The sequence below is a fragment of the Mobula hypostoma genome, chromosome 6, assembly GCF_963921235.1.
Source record: "Mobula hypostoma chromosome 6, sMobHyp1.1, whole genome shotgun sequence".
In the NCBI taxonomy this organism is placed as follows: domain Eukaryota; kingdom Metazoa; phylum Chordata; class Chondrichthyes; order Myliobatiformes; family Myliobatidae; genus Mobula; species Mobula hypostoma.
Genome location: NC_086102.1, coordinates 46026225 through 46049060, shown reverse-complemented (window position 1 = coordinate 46049060; position 22836 = coordinate 46026225). Strand labels below are relative to the sequence as shown.

Below are 22836 nucleotides of genomic sequence, written 5' to 3'. Positions count from 1 at the left end.
GCTCTGTCTGTGGAGGTGGTGCATTCAAATACAATATAGACATTCACAAGGCTCTTACACAGGCACATGGAAATGCAGGGAATGAAAGGATATGGACATTGTGCAGGCAGAGTGGTTACTTTAGTTGGACATTTGATTACTAATTTAATTAGTTTGCTGCGACACTGGGCTAAAGGGCCTGTTTCTGTGCTGTACTGTTCGACATGTTATTAAGGAGGTAGATAGATTCAGAGACATCAAAGGATACAGGGAGAGAGCAGGGATAATGCATTGAAATTCAAGATCAATCATAATCACATTGAATAGCTGGACTGGCTCCTAATTTTGATGCTATTATATTTCCCACTGAGCTCCACAAATGCCTCAATTCACTCATCTCTGTCCTACTGATTAAAGACTGTGATTTTGTTAATAAATATGACACTCCTCTACCTTCACCAGACAGATACACAATTAACAACATGGGCTGGCTGTTAGGTGAACAGCCTAACTTTAATTAATCTGACAAGTGGGGAAAAAACCCTAAAAAATGTAGGAATGCTTCAGATATGGTATCCATTACTGTCACCTTCAGTTATGAGTCCTTATCAGCGTAGTGGAAGAGAACGTGTCTGAAACTAATGATTGTGAACAGCACCCTTTACTTTCACACCTTGTCTGCTTGCTGCCTTATGTTTGGGGAAAACAAGGAACGTACAAACCTTCTTTCCTTTAGAAGCCAGCAAATGTCTGGTTGGTTTAAAAACTGTTTTTATTCATCTTCTAGATGAAGATGCCTTTCATCTTCACTTTCACCAGGACGTCCTGCAGAAGCATCTCTCCTTCCTCAGCAGAACAGCAGTGTTGTTCACATGTTGGCCTGTTGTGTCACTGGGAACAATTTCTCCAGAAGCTCACATTTCACTGAGCGTTGCAGCACTGGATTTTATGCTCAGCGGATAAGTGTGCTTTATGCCCTGGTGCATAAGCATGGGGTTTACCTGAACACGTTGACAGATGAATCAGAATATTGTGTTTATTATTTATGTTGGGGAAATATTATAAAGCCAAAAGAACAAGCGTTTATATTTATAGAACAGTCCAGTCCAGGAACAGACCCTTCTGCCCATTGTGTTGTGATAAACAATTAGATTGGTAATCAAATGTACAGCTGAAGATACAACCAGAGATACAGGAGAGTCTGCAGATGCTGCCAACCCTGAGCAACGCAAACGCACACAAAGTACTGGAAGAACTCAGAAGGATAGACAGCATTTATGGATGGAAATGAACAGCCCTTTGCCTCTTCCACCTTTCACTCCCTAGCTTCATCCTGCTCCCCACCTACTTACCTTCCCTCTCTCACCTGGACTCATTGGTTCCTGCCAGCTTGTGCTCCTCCCCCTCCCACTAGTTTTTTTTTAAAATTCTGGGCTCCTGTCACTTTCCTTTCTAGTCCTGAGAAAAGGTTTCAGCCCAAAACGTCGACGATTGCTCATTTCCCCCTATAAATGCTGCTGACGTGCTGAGTTCCTCCAGCATTTTGTGTGTTGTCCAAATATATTTACCACTTTTGACCTACACAATATCCATATGTATACATTTGTAATCTATTATTGTCACAGATTTTCCCTGGCCTTTGTGTAAAGTTGCACTTCAGTGTTAATACTACATATTTTTAAAATTGATTTTATATTGTTTTGCTTTGTAATGCTTTTTTGTTTTAATTATGGTTAATTAAATCGGTACTGTAGTCCGTACCAAGGAGTTAAGTATTTTCTTCATTAGTGTCAGAACAAGCATTTCCAAGGCAGCTGTTAGGACTGGCAGATTCTGAGTGAGGGACTCTTTACTGTGGCACGTGCAAAGTCTTTGCCCTCCTTCAGCAAAGAGGTTTAATTCTCTTCCAAGCCGAGGCTGGAACTAGTGGCCCAGCAAAAAAAATTCCATCTAGTCACTGAATATTGAAAGGCCTGGACGTGGGCAGGATGTTTCCAATAATGGGAGCGTGTAGGACCAGAGGGCACAGCCTCAAAATAGAAGGACATCCCGTAGAACAGGATTTCTTGAGCCAAAGGGTGGTGAATCTGTGGAATTTGTTGCCACTGTCAGTTGTGGAGGCCAAGTCATTGGGTATATTTAAAGCAGAGATTCATTGGCCCTTGATTAGTAAGGGTGTTAAAAATCACAGGGAGAAGGCAGGAGAGTGGGGTTGAGAGTGAAAATAAATCGGCCACAGTCGATAGACCAAATGGCCTAATTCTGCCTCTTATGGTGCCATGGCCTTTCGGTCATATGGATGCCCTCATGAAAGATCAACAAGCTACCCCATTGTCAGATATAAAGATGTTATTGGCCATGGAAGAAGCTCTCACATCACAATCCACCAGGTAGTTAACTAAGGCTGGAAATCTTCCCAATGATGTATTTTTTCATAATGGGAAATAAACACTTGTTTATTCTCAATACCCTGATGTAATAAAATCCAGCATTAAGGTGATCATATTGACATACAGCTATGTTTTGTTCAGAATTTCTCAAGTATAATGATAATACACTTCAATTTATACAGGCAATGTGATGTTTTAACACTGAAATCCAAACCAGAGCTGGCTTTTGTCAACAGGTGACTGAAGATCCTGTGGAGATCATTGAGACCCGCGGAGAGGTTCGCTCTTTTGAAAGAACAGATGAAGTTATTAAATTGATTGGATACTTTAAAAGTGAAGCTTCTGAACGTGAGTTAGCAACACCATTTCCCTTTCCCTTGGATCTGTGGTGCCAGTGTAAATTTGGGTGGCAATGCTTCACTTTAAAATGCTCATTTCCAGGAATTTGTTCTGGCGCATCGGGCAAAGTCAAAGTAGAGCATTGGGTTCACACCTTGATATCAAACGGCAAACATCACTTGCACAAATTCCTGAGCGCCTCTTTGGTCCAGGAATGCAGAAGGTCTTAATGGGAGAGCTGGGACATGCCTTGTTGATAGTGGAACAGGTTCTAAGTGTACTTGGCTCTCTGCTCAGGACTCTGCGGTCTTCTTTCACATAGCTCACCCCCACAATACTTTGCATGAGCTGATTTTCACTACCGACACTCTTGTGATCCCTAGTCATTACTATCAGTCTCACCACTAGAGTCCAAAGAGCCCACCCCCATCATACACCGAGACTCAAAATTCCATTTGTGACCTACCTCCTGGCAGGCTCCTGTTTCTTACCAATAATGCAACTCCCAGCTCCTGACCTAAGCTCTGTGTACCTGTGTACCCTCCCTCTTTCTGCTTTGGTTCCATCTGTATCTTGTCACCACAGTGACTGCAGCCTCAGTTGCAGAGCCAGTGGAGGAAGTAGCTTTGTTTATACAATGATGTGTACAAAGCATGTCCATTGCACAGATGACACCTTACCTGTGTGATAGGATTTCAGTGCTCGGAGCCCTGAAACAAAACGCTTCATTAACCTTAACCAACTTCTCTAACGTTACTCATACAATATGTTGAGTTCTGGAAAAGAAAAACAAAGTGACGGTTGTCAGAGTACAGGGAATGTATTAACATTCATAAGAAAACTAATCATGAGACTGCTGAATCTGTGCTGTATATAAGCTCGTTCTTTGTGCAAAATTTGAAACATCTTTGAACTCAAAGAGAACTGCAATTAAAAAGGCGTATCTACTGCATTCAGTAACAATGAGACATGAAGTGTGCATTAATCATTTGTATTAGAGTGCTTTAACTGAGACACTAATCTGATTAATGTGTCAATTCTTTTAAAATAAGTCAAAAAAGGATCTAGTGCTTTGTAATGTGTACAACTCTGTACAATTTTGTTTTCTACTTGATCATTTCAAAAACATAATATATAGAGAACAAATACAACTTTATTTTTAAAAAGGAACATTAGGGCCTCTTTTCACACCTCTACAAAACAATCTCAAAACTAGAATCAACATATCTTAGTTTGGAAGAAAGTTCTGGAAAGGTACTGGTTTGACTGGTTGCCTGATTTTAAAATAGTTATAACCAAAATCTCATTGTTTGGATTCTTGAAATTGGTGAAATATTCCCTAGCGATATTTTAAGCAGCTGCAAGTTACACGATAGCTTGTCTTTTAATTGCGTGCAACCTTTCATCCATTATCAGTCTGTGTTACAGAGGGAGATCCACTGACAGCAGAGTTGTAGCTGCCATGGTTTATATCATTCTCTATTTATGGAAACAGAAAAGAATAGCAACAATTTTTAATTTGTAATATTACTTTGGGTAATTGGGTTGGTTACTGAGAATGTACTTGTTTTAAGACTTTGTAAGTTTGTTTGTAATATATGACTTTGCCATTGTTATTTCAATTTAAGAATAGATATCCATAAACAAATATAAAAGATTTATCCATTGTTTGCATTACGTTAATAATACTTGAGCTTGTGTTAATCTTGTAAACCATATTCTGGAAGCATTGAAGTGGACATGACGAATTACAATATACACATGTCAAGTGGATACAAAGGATACAAATATATTCAAATTTGCAAGAAAACTCACTGTAGGCTTCCATAAAATTCTTATGAAAGCAAAATTCAAAACATCTTTGAACTAGAAGAGGACTGTAATTAGCGAGAGCTAATATAGTGCATTCAGTTAATGATGAGATGGAGTGATTGTACAAAAAGAATTGTACAAATTATTTGGACTTGTTTTAAAAGTAGAGTTGAGACATTAATCAGATTAATGTCTCAGTTAAAGTGGTGCACTGTAACATAAATGATTAGTGCACATTCTCTGCATTTTCACATTTTTGCCTTTTTCGATATGTAAGTTCAGCAGATGACCACTCCCAACAGTAAATCTGTAGTCAGAATGAAATACTCAAAGTTTGGGTCTCCTGTGCTGTTCTGAAGCTAGTGGAACCTTTGTCTCGCCTTAGAGCAGCTATTGAAGAAGAGAATAGGCTGCTGTGGATTCTCACATGAGAAGTTCCACTTTCCTAGTGTAAGGAGAAGCCAGGATCATGACCTGGGACTCAAAGAATGGTTATCTGTTCATTAGCAGAGCTCTTTTAAAAGTTTATTCCAGAACTTGTACAAATTTTCTCAAATTTTCCTGACTCCCCACCATGGAAATTTGGAGCAATGATGTTTTTGATAATGACATCTTTTTAGATAATATTTTAAATTTTCTATTTTTTGTTTCCATCTTCGCCTTTTCCTTTTTCTCATGTTCTTCTCCTCTTTCTCATGCAGATTACAAAGCCTTTGAAGATGCAGCAGAACACTTCCATCCCTATATTAAGTTCTTTGCAACTTTCAATAAAGGGGTGAGTAATTAAACTTAAAATAAAAGCTCATGGAACAGGAGGAAATTATTGACCTGGTTCAGAATTTTTTCAAGTAGTGAAAGTCAGGAAGCAAGGATAATGAATATGCATTCAAAACAGAAGGAAGCGGTTCAGTAAGTATCACAAGAATATATACTGGGGCTTCAACTATTCACTATATTTATTAATGACTTAGACAACACAATAGAGGGCCATATATCCAAATGTACCAGTGAAACAGAGATTGGTGTCACAATGAGGAGCTCAGACTGGAGCATAACATTACAAAGGCCCATTGATAGATTAGGTGAATGGCTGAAACTGTGGCAGATGGATTTCAACATAATTAAGGATGAGGTCATTCATGTTATGCCAAAAGAAACAATAGTATTCTTTTAAAATTGTGAAAAGTTAGGAATGTTGTAGATGCATAGAAGTTTAAGGTTCAATGTATTTAAGTTTAAAAAATCAAATAGGATGCTAGCCTATCTATCTAGGAGGCTAAGATGTAAGAGAGGAGGTTTTCCTACCCCTGTACAAATGAGTTGTTAAAACACATCTGCTCTACTGTGCACATTCCCAAGTAATGCACATTATGTGCTGGTGAGGAGGAAGGCAATTTTTTGCCAGATTTTCACAAGAGCTCTAAGAGTTAACTTATAAGGATAAATTTAATTTACAAACATTGATGAGATTTGATTAGGGTCGGAGCAAACAAGCCCTTTAACAACTGACCCTGCGTATAGCCCATAACACTCCAAGCCCCGGCCCCCCATGCACTTATCCAAATGCCTCTTAAATGCCCAACCAATGGTATAGAATTTTCTGAGGAAGTCGCCAGGAAAGTTGATGAAGAAAAAGCAGTGGATGTTGTCTGCACAGATTTTAGCAACGCTTTTGACCAGGTCCTGCATGTTGGTCAAGAAGTTTCAATTGCTTGACATTAGGGTTAGAGTAGTAAATTGGATTAGACATTTACTTCACAGGAGAAGCCAGAGAGTGGGAGCGGATGGTTGCATCTCTGACTGGAGGCCTGTGACTAGTGGAGTGCCGCAGGGATTGGCGCTGGGTCCTTTGTTTGTCATCTATATCAACAATCTGGATGTTAATTTGGTAAACTGTATCAGCGAATTTGTGGATGACATCAGGATTGGGGGTGTAATGGACAGCAAGAAAGGCTATCAAAGCCTGCAGCAGGAGCTGGACTAGCTGGAAAAATCTGATGAAAAATGGCAGATGGAATTTAATGCCGACAAGTGTGAATTGTTGCACTTGGGATAACAAACCAGGGCAAAGCTTACACAGTGAACAGTCGGGCGTTGAGGAGTGCTGTAGAACAGAGGGATCTGGGAATACAGGTCCATAATTCCTTGAAAGTGGCATCACAGGTAGATAGGACTTTAGGCACGTTGGCCTTCATAAATCAAAGTACTGAGTACAGGAGTTGGGATATTATGTTGAAGTTGTATAAAATGTTGGTGAAGCCTAATTTGGACAATTGTGTACAGTTCTCATTACCTACCTACAGGAACAATATCAAGAAGATTGAAGGAGTACAGAGAACATTTACAAGAATGTTTCTGGGACTTGAGGACCTGAGTTATAGGAAAGGTTGAATAGGTTAGTACTTTATTCCCTGGAGCTAGGAGAATGAGGGGAGATTTGATAGAGGTTTGTAAAGTTATGAAGGGTATTGATAGGGTAAATGCAAGCAGGCTCATTCCACTGAGATTGGGTGAGACTGGAACTAGAGGTCATGAGTTAAGGGTGAAAGGTGAAATATTTAAAGGGAACATGAGGGGGAGCCTCTTCATTCAGAGAATGGTGAGAGTGTGGGAAGCTGCAAGCAGAAGTGGTGGATGCGGGTTCGGTTTCAACATTTAATGAGTATATATATGTCACCATATTCAACCCTGAGATTCACTTTCCTGTGGGCAAACTCAGCAAATCCATACAATAGTAATTATAACAGAATCAGTGAAAGACCATTCAGCCAGGGCATTTAACCAGAGTGCAGTAGACAACAAACTGTGCAAATGCAAAAAGAAAAAACATAATATAAATAAATAAACAATAAATATCGAGACGATGAGAGGAAGTGACCTTGAAAGTGAGTTGATTGGTTGTGGGAACATTTCACTGGTGGGGCAAGTGAAATTGAGTGAAGTTATCCCCTTTGTTCAAGAGCCTAATGGTTGATGGTTAACTCCTCCTGAACGTGGTGGTGTGAGTCCTGAGGCCCCTGTACTTTCTTTTGATGGCAGCAGCAGGAGGTGAGCATATCCCAGTGGTAGGGGTCCCTGTTAATGGACGCTGCTTTCTTGTGACTGCGTTTCATGTAGATGTGCTCAATGGTTGGGTGAACTTTAACCATGATGGACTGACCATATTCACTTCTTTTTGTAGAATTTTCCATTCAAGGGCATTGGTGCTTCCATACCGGGCAGTGATGCAGCCAGTCAATACACTCTCCACTACACATCTATAGAAGTTTGTCAAAGTTTTAGATGCCATGCCAAATGTCCGCAAGCTCCTAAGGAAGTAGAAGTGCTGCTGTGCTTTCTTTGTAATTGCATCTAGGTGCTGGGTCCAGGACGGGTCTTCTGAAATAATAAAGTTAATAACCCTTTCCATTTCTGATCCTCCAATGAGAACAAGCTGATAGACTTCTGATTTCCTTCCCCTGAAGTCTATGATCAGTTCCTTGGTCTTGCTGATGCTGAGTGACAGGTTGCTGTGATGACACCACTCAGCCAGATTTTCAATCTCCTTCCTATAGGCTGGTTCTTCTCCACCACCTTTGATTCGGCCTATGACAATGGTGTTGTCAACAAAATTGAATATGGCGTTGCAGCTGCACTTAGCCACACATTCATGAGTGCCTTGTGGTGCACTGGTGATGATGGAGATTGTGGAGGAGATGTTGTTGCCAGTCCAAACTGACTGGGGTCTGCAAGTGAGGAAACCTAGGATCCAATTACACAAGGAGGTATTGAGGCCAAGGTCTTGGAGCTTATTGATTAGTTTTGAGGGTATAATGGTATTAAGTGCTGAGCTGTAATCAATAAAGAGCATCCTGATGTAGATACTTTTGCTGTCCAGATGTTCCAGTGTTGTGTGAAGAGCCAATGAGATGGCATCTGCTGTGGACCTGTCACTTGGTAGGCAAATTGGAGCGGATCTAAGTTGGTTTTCAGGCAGGAGTTGATATGTTTCATCTCCAACCTCTCAAACACTTCATCACAGTGGACGTAAGTGCTACTGGGTAACAGTGAGGCTGGTCATTATGCTGTTCTTGGGCACTGGTATAATTGAAGTTTGCTTAAGGCAGGTGCCGAAGTGAGAGGTTAAAGATCTTGACGAACACACCAGCCAGTTGACCAGTGCAGATCTTTAGTCTGTGGCCAGGTACCCCTCCCAGGCCAGATGCTTTTTGTGGGTTCATCACACTCCGAAGACAGCTTGCATGTTGGCGTCAGAGACTGAAATCATGGATAATAACAGCAGAGGATGCTGTTGCAGCATCTATTATTATTAAGTGCAACTGAGGTAATAATTAGATCTTCCAAAATTTCCCCAAGGCAGCTGTAAAATGTTCTTTTTGCATCTCACTGTGTGATTTTAACCGTCTACAACACAGTGATTTACAACCACAGTCTGTCTATTCAGCATATTTTGTATTTATAAATGTAGTGAATTTACAGTCATTTTCTCTGAAGAATGCTTCTACTTGGACGTACTTCAAAATATAAGAAATCAAAACACCCGCTGCTTCTTGACGAAGTGAAATAATTTTACATTGTACTTTGTATCTTTGGGATTCTACTTAGGTGACCTATGAAATCCTCTGTTCACTTACATTATGTCAACACGATGCTTAGTATCTGTTCATGTGGTTTTTATTTAAGCTCATTAATCTGTTTGTTGTGTTCTCCCGGGTAGGTTGCGAAGAAACTTTCACTGAAGATGAATGAGGTGGATTTTTACGAGCCTTTCATGGGTGACTCAGTCACTATTCCTGATAAACCCTGTTCAGAGGAAGAAATTGTGGAGTTTATTCAAGAGCATAAAAGGTAGATATTTGAGAAGCTGCAGTGTACAATTTCACTTAAAAACAACCGTGCCTGGAGTGGAGTGTTTACTTCTGGTGGGGCTTATAAATGTCCTTCTCAGGTAGTTCTGAAGAACTAGGCGTTCCCAATTTGACAATGGATTTGTTTTCTAACTGACTGGAAGTCTTATATTCTGCATTGCTGAGGTAGTGTATGAACAAGACCAGGTGAAGCTCCATCCTTGCTAATAGAAACAAGGACATATTGCCTCACCAATTAGTAACGCTGAAACATAGTAACCATCTTTGAAAGTGCAATTGTTCTGTTTTTAGATCAACTCTCAGGAAACTACGTCCAGAAGATGTATTTGAGACATGGGTAAGGCAATTGTGAAATTAATGATTTTCTAGTAATTAGTAAAGGTGTGAAACTAAACGTGGATGCCAAGGTAGTGCAGCGGTTAGCGTGATGCCAGTACAGCTGGGGGCATCAGAGTTCAGAGTTCAATTCTGATGTCATCCGTATGGAGTCTGTACATCTTTCCTGTGGGCTTTCTCTGGGTGCTCTGGTTTCCTCCCACAGTCCAAAGACATACCGGCCAGTACGTTAACTGGTCATTGTAAACTGTCCCATGATTAGGCTGGGGTTAAATCGGGGGTTGCTGGGTGGCATAGCTTGAAGGGCCGGAAGGTCTTGTTTCACGTTGTATCTCAGTAGATAAATAGAGTTCAATTCATTTTGTTTGAGAGAAAAATCTTAAGAGAAGAATAACAGGCACAAGGTGCACTGAGGAATAAACTGGCAGTGGCAACAAATAAGATTAAGTAGATGAAAATAGAAGAGGCAGACTGGAGCAATTTATTGGAAATACAGCACAAAATTTTGTTTTTGGTTTATTTCATGTTTAGGAGGATGATATGGATGGAATCCAAATTGTTGCTTTTGCTGAAGAAGAAGATCCAGGTAAATTTATTGAAGGCTGAAAATAAAATCTTAGCATGTGTAAAGGCTGGTTACCCCAATGCATATTTTCTCCTGACATCAACACTCTTGATTTAATCTCACCTTGCCTCTGCCTGTTTGCCATATGCTTTATCGTTTAGGAGAGGGGAACAGGAGTAGACCATCTGGCTCTGTCATTCAATAAAACCATGGCTGACCTGCCTGTGGACTCAACTCCACCTGTCTCCTTTTTCTCCTTAACCCTTATTTCCCTCACTATGCAAAATCTATCTAATTATGTTTTAAATATATTTCATAGGGTAGCCACTACTGCTTTCCTGAGCAGAGAATTCCACAGATTCATAACTCACTGAGAAAAACAGTTCCTCCTCATCTCCATCCTAAACCTTGCAGCTATGACCCTTAATTCTAGTCTCAATTACCAGTGGAAACAACTTTTCTAGCTTTATCTTATCTATCCCTTTCATAATTTTATATGTTTCTTGTCCCCTCTCATTCTTCTGATTCTCATTCCAGTGAATATATTCCTAGGTGACTAAATCTTACCTCATGTGCTAAGCCTGTCATCGCTAGAATCAACCTGGTGAATCTCTTCTGCACCACCTCCATAGCCAGTATATCTTTCTTCAAGTAAGGAGACCAGATCAGCACTCAGTACTCCAGTTGTGGCCTCACCAGTACCCTGTATAGTTACAGCATAACTTCCCTGTTATTAAATTCAGTCCCTCTAGCAATGAAAGCCATTTGCCTTCCTGATAACCTGTTGCACCTGCAAACCAAACTTTAACAATTAATACACCATCACTCCTAATCTCTTGGAACAATAGCATGCTGCAACCTTCACCTTCGAAGTAATAACATGATCTTCTATTTTTTCCCTTCCAAGGTAGATGACCTCACATTTACCAACATTGCACTCAATGTGCCAGACAGACTTGCCCACTCTCTTAACGTATCTGTATCTCTCTACAGACCCACTGCATCATTGTGCACTTTGCTTTTCCATTCAACACGCACAACACGCTGGAGGAACTCAGCAGGTCGGGCAGCATCCGTGGAAACGAACAGTCAACGTCGTTTCGGGCCGAGACCCTTCGTCAGGACCTGACAAAGGGTCTCGGCCCGAAACGTTGACTGTTCGTTTCCACGGATGCTGCCCGACCTGCGGAGTTCCTCCAGCGCGTTGTGCATGTTGCTTTGACCCCAGCATCTGCAGAGTATTTTGTGTTTGCTTTTCCATTCAATTCCGATCGTCAGCAAACTTAGATAAGCTACACTCAGCCCCTTCTTCCAAATCATTAATGTATATTACAACTAGTTGTGAGCCCAGCATCGATCCCTTTGGTACTCTGTTCAACACTGACTGCCAACTAGAGATACAACCAGTTATCCCAACTCTGTATCTTCTGCTGGTTAACCAATTCCCTATTCATGCTAATACACTATTCCCCAAATCAATGCATCCTTATCTTATACATAAGCTTTTTATCCAGCACCTTATTGAATGCTTTATGGAAATTAAAATGCACAACATCTAGCCGTTCCCCCTTATCCACTGCACTCATTATATCCTCAAAGTAAGTTTGTCAGATGGGACTGCCCTTCATGGATCCATAAACAACAGGAATTCTGCAGATCCATGCTGTGTCTGTCTGATGGAACTATTTATTTCCAGATGTCTCACTATTTCTTCCTTAATGATAGCTTTAAGCATTTTCTAACTATAGATGTTAAGCTAACAGGCCTATTGTTACCTGCCTTCTGCCTACATCTATTTTTAAACAGTGGCATGACAGTTGCAGTCACAGAAGCCTCATTACTATATCTTAGAAATATATCTATTTCTTTCAGTACCCTGGGATGCTTTCCATCCCTGATACATTCCGTCGGAACCAGGGGACTTGTCTACCTTTAGCCCCATCAGTTTGCTCAGCAGCAACTCTTTAACGATAACAATTGTATCGAGGACCTGCATCCATAACAGCTCTCTTTAGCATGTTAGACGTCTCTTCCACTGTGAAGACTGACACAAAAAGTCATTTAAGACCTTGGCCATTTGCACATTACCCAATATTAATTCCCCATTCTCGTCTTCCAAGTGACCTACATTTTAGCCACCTTCTTCTGCTTCATATAATTATAGAAACTTTTAGTGTTTTTATATTTTGTGCTAACTTACTTTCATAATCGTTCTTTCTTTATCACTTGCTTAGTGGTTCTTTGTTACTTTTTAAAAGTTTCCCCAATCTTCCAGTTTCCCACTACTCTTGGCAATCCTCTGCAGTTTGATAATTTATAACTTGTATAAATGTACATATAAATTATTAATAATTTATAATCTATATAAATAATTAATTTACAATCTATATAAATACTTTTTCTCTGACTTTCCCTTTCATTTTTCTGCTGAATCAGCAAGTAGATACAAAGTAATTATTGCAGTATGTATATATAGGTATGCATTCTGCTCATAACTGAACTCAAAGCAACTCAAAAAAAGATGAGAGCAGTTTAACAAACTGAAATATGTGTAATCTATAGCATATTTTTAAAAATTCTATACATATTAAACATGTCTTAAATCTATCTACACTTATAAAGATAGCTTTACATATGTAGATAGTTTTAAGACATGTGCACCATAGTAGGGTAGCAGTTAGTGTGATGCTGTTACAGCTCAGGGTATTCCGAAGCTTCAAGTTCAATTCCAGCATCATCTGTACGTTCTCCTTGTGACCACGTGGGTCTTCTCCGGATTCTCCGGGTTCCTCTCACGGTCCAGAGGTGTACCAGTTAGTAGATTAATTGGTCATTGTAAAGTGTCCTGTGATTAGGCAAGTGTTCAATAGTTAGGTTATTGGGCAGTGTGGCTGTTCTATACTGTGTCTCAAAATAAATAAATATGTCATTTAGATACCTAGATTATGAGAAATTATTTGACTTTTTAAGGCACAAACCTTAAAAAGAATCATACCAGTCATTTCGGTGAATGATATATATTTCATTATTAACGGGTACCAGGCAAGTTGCTGATGAAGTACGCGAAGTTGGTTTTAAGACTAGTCGAGTTAATTCGAACATGGAACATACTGTAGAATAGTATAGCACAGTACAGTGCAGCCTTTCTTGTGCCGGACCTTTTAATCTACTCCCAGATCAATCTGAAGCTTCCCTCCTGCATCGCCCTCATTTTTCTTTGATCCAAGTGGTTATGTAAGAGTCTCTTAACTGACCCTAGTGTATCTGTCTCTACCATCACCCCCAACAGAGCATGCCAAGTACTTACCACTTCCTCTGACATCCCTCCTATATTTTCCACCAATCACCTTAAAATTGTGCACTTTCATATTAACCATTACTGCCCTGGGAAAAGACACTGGCTGCACGCTCTATCAATGCTTCTTATCATCTTATACACCTCTATCAAGTCACCTCTCATCTTGCTTTACTTCAAATAGAAAATTTCTAGCTTGTTCAACCTTTCCTCATAAGACATGCTCCCTAATCCAGCCAGCAATCTGATGAACCTCTTCTGCATTCTATCTAAAATTACCACATTCCTCCTATAATGAGGCGACCATAACTGAAAAAAGTACTCCAAATATTGTCTAACGAGAGTTTTATAGAGTTGCAAAATACCTTGTGGCTCTTGACCTCAATCCTTGGACTGATGAAAACCAAGACACTGTACGGCTTCTTAACAATCCTATCTACTTGTGTGGCAACTTTGTGATATGGACCCCAAGATCACTCTGTTCCTTCACACTGCTAAGAATCCTGCCATTATCCTTCCACTCTGCCTTCAAGATTAGCCTTCCAAAATGTACACCTCTCAGCCCAGCTCTGCATTCATAGTCATAGTCATAGTCATAGTCATACTTTATTGATCCCGGGGGAAATTGGTTTTCGTTACAGTTATACCATAAATAATTAAATAGTAATAAAACCATACATAATTAAATAGTAATATGTAAATTATGCCAGGAAATAAGTCCAGGACCAGCCTATTGGCTCAGAATGTCTGACCCTCCAAGGGAGGAGTTGTAAAGTTTGATTGCCACAGGCAGGAATGACTTCCTATGACACTCTGTGTTGCATCTCGGTGGAATGAGTCTCTGGCTGAATGTACTCCTGTGCCCAACCAGTACATTATGCCATATTTCCCCGGATCCCATGCCTCCTAACTTTCTGAATGAGTCTACCATAGGGAACGCCTTACTAATACACATACACCACATCCACTGCTCTATGTCATGTCATCTGCATTAGTTGGGTGTATAAAGGGAGGGCAAGAGGATGAATACAGGGCCCTGGTGGAGGAATTATTCAAATGGTGCAAGCTGAATCATCTGCAGCTTAGCATCAGAAAGACAAAGGAGAGGATGATGGACTTTAGGAAGTCTAAGCCTGTACTGTTCCCTGTTACTACTGATGTTGAGAACGTGGATGTGGTGAGGACCTACAGGTACTTGGTGGTGCACCTGGATGACAGACTTGAGTGGAGCACCAATACAGAGGCTGTGTACAAGAAGGGCCAGAGACCTCTTCTAATATTTGTATATAAGACCATAAGATATAGGAACAGAAGTAGGCCATTCAGCCCATTGAGTCTGCTCCACCATTCAATCATGGGTTGATTCAATTCTTCCAGTCAACCCCACTCCCCTGCCTTCACCCCATACCCTTTGATGCTCTGGCTAATCAAGAACCTATCTATCTCTGCCTTAAATGCACCCAATGACTTGGCCTCCACAGCCACTCATAGCAACAAATTCCACAGATTTATCAACCTCTGACTGAGGTAATATTTTGCATCTCTGTTCTAAATGGACGTCCTTCAATCCTGAAGTCATGCCCTCTTGTCCTAGAATCCCCTACCATGGGAAATAACTTTGCCATATCTAATCTGTTCAGGCCTTTTAACATTCGGAATGTTTCTATGAGATCCCCCCTCATTCTCCGGAACTCCAGGGAATACAGCCCAAGAGCTGCCAGATGTTCCTCATACAGTAACCCTTTCATCTCCTGGCATCATTCTTATGAATCTTCTCTGAACCCTCTCCAATGTCAGTATATCCTTTCTAAAATAAGGAGCCCAAAACTGCACACAATACTCCAAGTGTGGTCTCATGAGTGCCTTATAGAGCCTCAACATCACATCCCTGCTCTTATATTCTATATCTCTAGAAATGGGTGCCAACATTGCGTTCGCCTTCTTCACAACCGACTCAAACTGGAGGTTAACCTTTATGGTATCTTGCACAAGGACTCCCAAGTCCCTTTGCATCTCTGCATTTTGAATTCTCTCCCCATCTAAATAATAGTCTGTCCGTTTATTTCTTTCACCAAAGTGCATAACCATACACTTTCCAACATTGTATTTCATTTGCCCCTTCTTAGCCCATTCCCCTAAACTATCTAAGTCTCTCTGCAGGCTCTTTGTTTCCTCAACACTACCTGCTGCTCCATCTATCTTTGTATCATCGGCAAATTTAGCTACAAATCCATTAATACCATAGTCCAAATCATTGACATACATAGTAAAAAGCAGCAGTCCGAACACCGACCTCTGTGGAACTCTACAGGTAATCAGCAGCCAGCCAGAATAGGATCCCTTTATTCCCACTCTCTGTTTTCTGCCGATCAGCCAATGCTCTACCCATGCTAGTAACTTCCCTGTAATTCCATGGGCTCTTATCTTGCTAAGCAGCCTCATGTGCAGTACCTTGTCAAAGGCCTTCTGAAAATCCAAGTACACCACGTCTACTGCATCTCCTTTGTCTACCTTGCTTGTAGTAGGTTTGTCAGGGAGGATTTTCCTTTCAGGAAACCATGCTGGCTTTGGTCTATCTTGTCATGTGCCTCCAGGTACCCCATAATCTCATCCCTAACAATCGATTCCAACAACTTCCCAAACACTGATGTCAGGCTAACAGGTCTAAAGTTTCCTTTCTGCTGCCTCCCACCCTTCTTAAATAGCAGAGTAACATTTACAATTTTCCGGTCATTTGGTAAAATGCCAGAATCTATTGATTCTTGAAAGATCATCATTAATGCCTCCACAATCTCTCCAGCTACTTCCTTCTGAACCCAAGGGTGCATTCCATCGGGTCCAGGAGATTTATTCACCCTCAGACCATTAAACTTCCTGAGCACTTTCTCAGTGATAATTTTCATTGCACATACTTCACTTCCCTGTCGCTCTTGAATGACCAGTATACTCCAGACATCTTCCACTATGAAGACTGATGCAAAATACACATTCAGTTCCTCTGCCATCTCTGCATCTCTCATCACAATATCTCCAGTGTCATTTCGTATTGGTCCTGTATCTAACCTCGACTCTCTTTTACCCTTTATATACTTAAAAAAGCTTTTAGTAGCTTCTTTGATATTAGTCACCAGCTTCCTTCCATAACCCACCTTTTCCTTCCTAATGACCTTCTTAGTTTCCTTCTGCAAAGTTTTAAAAGCTTCCCAATCCTCTATCTTCCCACTAGCTTTGGCTTCCTTGTATGCCCTCTCTTTTGCTTTTACTTTGGCTCTGACTTCACTTGTCAGCCATGGTAGTGTCCTCCTTCCAGTCGAAAATTTCTTCTTATTTGAAATATATCTGTCTTGCACTTCCCTCATTTTTCACAGAAACTCCAGCCATTGCTGCTCTGCTGCCCTTCCTGCAAATGTCCCTTTCCAGTCAACTTTGGCCAGTTCCCCTCTCATACGATTGTAATTTCCTTTATTCCTCTGAAATACTGACATATTGGATTTTATTTTTTCCCTCTCAAATTTCAGTGTGAACTCGATCATATTGTGATCACTGTTCCCTAAGGGTTCCTTAACCTTAAGTTCTCTTATCACCTCCGGATCATTGCACAACACCCAGTCCAGCACAGCCGATCCCCTAGTGGGCTCAACAACAAGCTGTTCTAAAAACGCCATCCATTTGACATTCTACAAATTCTCTCTCTTGATGTCCGGTTCTGACCTGGTTTTCCCAATCCACTTTCATGTTAAAATCCCCAGTGATTATCATGACATTGCCTTTCTGACACGCCTTTTCTATCTCCTGCTGTAATTTGTAATCCACATCCCAGCTGCTGTTTGGAGGCCTGTATACAACTGCCATTAGAATCCTTTTACACTTACCATTTCTTCAATCCTATGTCATCTCTTTCTAATGATTCAATATTATTTCTTATACACAGAGCCACACCACCCCCTCTGCCTACTAACCTATCTTTTCGATACATTGTATATTTTTGGACGTTCAGCTCCCAATGGCAGCCATCCTTTAGTCAAGTTTCAGAGATGGCCACAACGTCATTTTGTCAATCTGCAGACCAATTTCAAGATCATCCATTTTATTCCTTATGCTGTGTGTATTCAAATATAACACTTTCAGTCCAGTATTTGTTGCTTTCTGTTTTAACTGCACCATGCCTCTATTGCCCTGTAATTCATGCCACTGGCTTTGATTAAGCCTCATCTCCTGCCTGTTCTTTATATAATCTCTGTTGCACGCTATCTTTGATTCATTTCTGTTTTCCCCTTCCTCAACCCTATCACTCCAGTTCCCATCCCCCTGCCAAATTAGTTTAAACCCTCCCTAACAGCGCTATTAAGTGTGCCCACTAGGATATTGGACCCTTTTGGGTTCAGGTGTAACAGATTGTACAGGTCGTACCTCCCCGAGAAGAGGGCCCAATGATCCAGGAATCTGAAGCCCTGCCCCCTGCACCCGTCTCTCAGCCACACATTAATATGCCTGATCATGCTATTCTTACACTTGCTAACACATGGCACAGGCAGCAATCCTGAGATTACTATCCCGGAGGTCCTGCTTTTCAGCTTTCTACCCAACTCCCTGAGTTCTCTCTTCAGGAACCTCCTCCCTTTTCCTATCTATATCATTGGTACCAATATGTACCAAGACTTCTGGCTGTTCACCATCTCCCTTCAGAATACTCTGCACCCAATCTGATACATCCCGTACCCTAGCACTTGGGAGGCAACACACCATTCATGTATCTCTATCAGGCTGACAGAACCTCCTGTCTGTTCCCCTCACTATGAAATCCCCTATGCCTACCGCATTCCTCATCTTCCTCTTTCCCTTCTGCACCACGGATCCAGGCTCAGTGCCAGAGACCCGATCACTGTGGTCAGCCTCTGTCAGGTCATCCCCCTCAACCGCAACCAAAATGAATTAACGATTACTGAGGGAGATGGCCACAGGGGTGCTCTCTACTATCTGAACTCTTCCCTTCCCTTCCCTGACTGTCACCCACTTATCTAACTCCTGCAGCCTCTGGGTGACTAACTCCCTGTAGCTCCTATCTATCTCCTGCTCACTTTCCCTAATAAGCTGTAGGTCATCAAGCCACAGCTCCAGATCCCTGACACAGTCTCTCAGGAGCTGCATCTCGGTGCACCTGGCGCAGAATTGGCCATCTGGGAGACTGGAGGTCTCCCAAGATTCCCACACCCGACATCCAGAGCAAAATACTAACTCTACAGACATGCTCTCTATTCCTTTAAAAAAAATGCAAAGAAAAACCGAAAACGAAGTTCACTTACCTCGCCGAAGCCTGAATGAGCCAAAGCCTGTTGCCAATATCTGTGCACTTGTAATGCTACTGTGTCACTGTAGTTTCCTTTGCGATCAATAAAGTATCTATCTCTCTATCTTCATCAATTTATTTTTTCAGTTGAGTTAAGTTGTTTTCTGATCTTGGCAATCCATTTGCAAACGTTTTGTCACCGTGTGAGTAGACATCATCAGTGCACCAATCACTTGTGTTCTCTGAATGCTTGGTCTTTATATACTTATCAATCAGTTGATTGGTTGTCATTTACAGAAACTCAATTGTAACGTGATAGGTTGCGTGATAAACTCTGCATCTTCTGGAATGTTGCCCGCATTGGCTTATAAATGGGATGGAAGTCTACATGTCTGATACAGAATTGCTTGTACAAAACCATGCTTCTAGGAATTCTCTTGCATGCCCATGTTTGCTTGCGCCATGACTTTTATTGAAGCCCAGTCGAATTTGTGCTCCTCTCGATCTCCATGGATAGACACTACGGTGAGTTGGTCTTGTCACCTTACAGCCAGTTGATGTTCATGGATCCTTGTGGGTAGTTCTCTTCTCAGTTTGGCTGACGTAATATTTGCTGTAGTCCCCGCATTGGATTTGTAGACCACATTGGTCATGTCCAATAGCTTGGCTTGTTCTTTAGGTCTGCAAAGTATTCAATGTTGCTGTTGGTTTATGTGTAACCGAAATTCAATGTTCTTGGAGCAGTTGGGCTGTCATTTCCGAGGTACTTCGAATGTCTGGAAGGACAACTGGTTTGGTCACTTCTTGATTGGAGAGTTTATTTCATCACTTCCTCAAAAAATTTGGTCAGGTTTGGGAGGCATGGCCTGCGCCTCAGAAAGCCATGTTGACTACTCCACAGGTTTGGGAGGCACGGCCTGCGCCTGAGAAAGCCATGCTGACTACACCAAATCAGACTATGCTTTTCCAACTGCTCATAGATTCTGTCTCTAAGGATCATCTCCTATAGTTTGCTCACCACTGATGTAAGACACACTGGTCTATAATTCCCAGAATTACTCCTATTCCTTTCTTGAACACAAGAATTACATTTGCCACTCTCCAGTCTTCTGGTACTACTCCTGTGGCTAGTGAGGACACAAAGATCATCACCAAAACTGCAGCAATGTCTTCCCTTGCTTCCCATAGTAACCTGGAGTGGATCACAACCGGCCCTGGGGATTTATCTATGCTAATGTTTTCCAAAAGTTACAGCACATTCTCTTTCTTAACATCGATGTGTTCCAGCATATTAGCCCGTTCTACATTGCCCTTATATTCATCTGGATCCCTGTTATGAGTGAATAGCAAAGTATTCCTTAAGGACCTTCCCTACCTCCTCTGACTCCAGGTATATTTCCTCTTTTATCCCTGATTGATCCTGCCCTTACTCTAGTCATCCTCCCCTTCTTCCCGTACAGGAAGAAACCTTGGGGTTTTCCTTAATCCTATTCACCAAGGTCTTCTCATGACACCTTCTAGATCTCCTAAGTCTCTTCTTAAGCTTCTTCTTGCTACCTTGTAAGTCTCAAGAGCCCTGAATGATCCTTGATTCCTAAATCTTAAGTATGCTTCTTTCTTCCTCTTGACTAAATGTTCCACATCTCTTGTCAACCATGCTTCCTTCACTCTACTATCCTTTCCCGGCTCCAATGGGACAAACCAATCGGAACCTCATGCAAGTGCTTCCTAAATAACCTCCACATTTCCGTAGTACATTTCCTTGAGAACATCTGTATCCAATTTACACTAACATGTTCCTTCCTAATAACATCATAATTGGCCCTCCATCAATTAACTACTTTCCCACAATGTCTGCTTCTGTCTCTGTTAAACGCTATGCCAACAGTTAGTGGTTATTGATGGTTGACATATACTATATCTTTAAAGTTCAAGCAGTGGTATGAATGATCAGATCATTAGTGCATTTGGCCTCTTAAATTCTGGTAGGTATACTTATGATATTGAAATATCTCAAAATGTTTCAATCTCAATCGTTACTTTGAAGTCCAAAAACCTGTTATGTTAAAATTTTAAAGATAAATGGTGCAGATGCTGGATATTTGAAATAAAAACTGAAAATCCTGGAGACACCTGTAAAGTCAGGCAGCATCTGTAGGAAAGGGAAACAGAATTAACATTTCAGGTCTGAGACTTTTTGTCAGAACTGTCTCTTTAGTCACTTCCTGTGTTGAATGGTTAACTAAATATGCCAAGGACATCCATATTTGTGCAAAAGAACTGTTGTCCCTACCGAATTTGATCAGGAGCAGGCAGGCAGACAGAGAAAATTCTGGCTGAGAGTTGTTCAGCTGTCTTCCTGCATCTCACTGTGGGACATTCTGCCAGAGTTTAAAATCAGGTGTTGAATGTTTTCATCTAAGAATAGAGTACACATTCAAATAGTGAACTAAAGAGGGGAACATATTACCCAAGATATTTTCTGCAGGAGTTCCACAGAACACTATTGTATCGCAGGCAAACAGCTCTGTGGAGTAATTGAAAAATATTGTTATTCCTACAAGGAAGGGTAATAATTGAATTTCTCTTTGCACAGTATGTTTTAAAATGTTTTAAAAGTTCTTTGGCATTCAGCTGCCATGCTCTGAATTGACTGGATGTGGCTGAGAGCAGCAGGTTGAAAGAAAGGGGACATTTCACCACATGGATCCTCCCAAGTAGCAAACTGTCCATTAGATTCTGATAAACTTAATTCAAAGTTTGGCCTTGCATATAATTTTCTCTCAGTTTGCCCTTTGCTGAAGATGGAGGCTAGTGCAGGAAAGTGGTGCTGAGATTAAAATTCTGGCCAGATTTTACTCAATGGCATATCAAGTCTGAGGATCTGAATACAAATTTCTGCTTCTGTTTCTTGTATTTCTCATGATCTATGGTTGTGCATCATTCTGTCTGCTAGTCTGAGTTACCATATTCCCTATTTCAAAAACATGACATCTTACCCAAGTTAAAAATAATCAGAATCCATCTACCCTATTTAACTCAACGAGGTGACGTGGTAGCACAGATAGCAGATAGTGCAATCGCTCTACCGTGCCTGCAAACATCAAATGGGGTTCAATTCCCACCACCATCTGTAAGGAATTCCCACGTTCTCCCCTTGACTGCTTGGGTTCCCTCTAGGTGCTCCTGTTTCCTGCCACATTCCAAAGACGTACAGTTACGGTTGGTGGAACGTGGGCATGCAGTTATGGTGCTGGAACTGTGGCAATACCTGCAGGCCGCCCCATCGCAATCCTCGAACTGTGTTAGTTGTCGATGCAAATCTACGTATTTCACTGTATGTTTCAAAGTACATGTGACAAATAAAGCTTATCTTTATGATACTAGAGGATTTTTCTATGAGTCACAAAACACATGGAAATGTTTCAACTTTATAGTTTGCGCTTTGAGCAAACCAATTAGAAGAATCAGAAGCAGGTTTATCAGGTTTAGGAGTGGGAATTAGGCCTAATCTTTTATCTTGGCACCACTTTCTTGCGCAAACCCCTGTATCATTTGTTTCCACTGTACATAAGGAAAATTGTCCCTTTCTTGAATATACTTGGTGATGGAACAGAAAATACCAAAGATTCACAAGCGAAGTAATAAGAACATAAGAAAACAGAGCAGAAGTGGGTCATGTGTCGAATCATAGATTGTTGTTATCTCCCATCTCTTATCCCCTTCACCCCACACAAAAAAAATCTCACTCCCTCAGCCTCTGCCAGGTTAGGATAATCAAATTTGGTGCTGTGCGGGAGGGAATCTGGGGCTTCTATTACACAGTATCCTTAAAACTGCTGGTCTTAACATGAATGCATGATATATGTACCTTGACATGTCTCTGTACATTAAAATGCTAGATGTGGTTCGATGGTTAAAAGATCAGAAAGGACAGAAAATGGGAATTGAGGAGGAATAATAGT

General features: G+C 41.0%; 1 protein-coding gene across 1 annotated transcript in view; it reads left to right on the top strand.

The window, feature by feature from the left end:
* casq2 (calsequestrin 2) overlaps window positions 1-22836 on the top strand; it is a 38459-nt gene that overhangs the window by 12583 nt on the left and 3040 nt on the right. The window contains exons 5-9 of the mRNA XM_063050750.1: window positions 2606-2717; window positions 5222-5295; window positions 9238-9368; window positions 9680-9725; window positions 10256-10310. Of these exons, the coding sequence (XP_062906820.1) occupies window positions 2606-2717; window positions 5222-5295; window positions 9238-9368; window positions 9680-9725; window positions 10256-10310 (418 nt within the window). The remainder of the gene's footprint in view (window positions 1-2605; window positions 2718-5221; window positions 5296-9237; window positions 9369-9679; window positions 9726-10255; window positions 10311-22836) is intronic.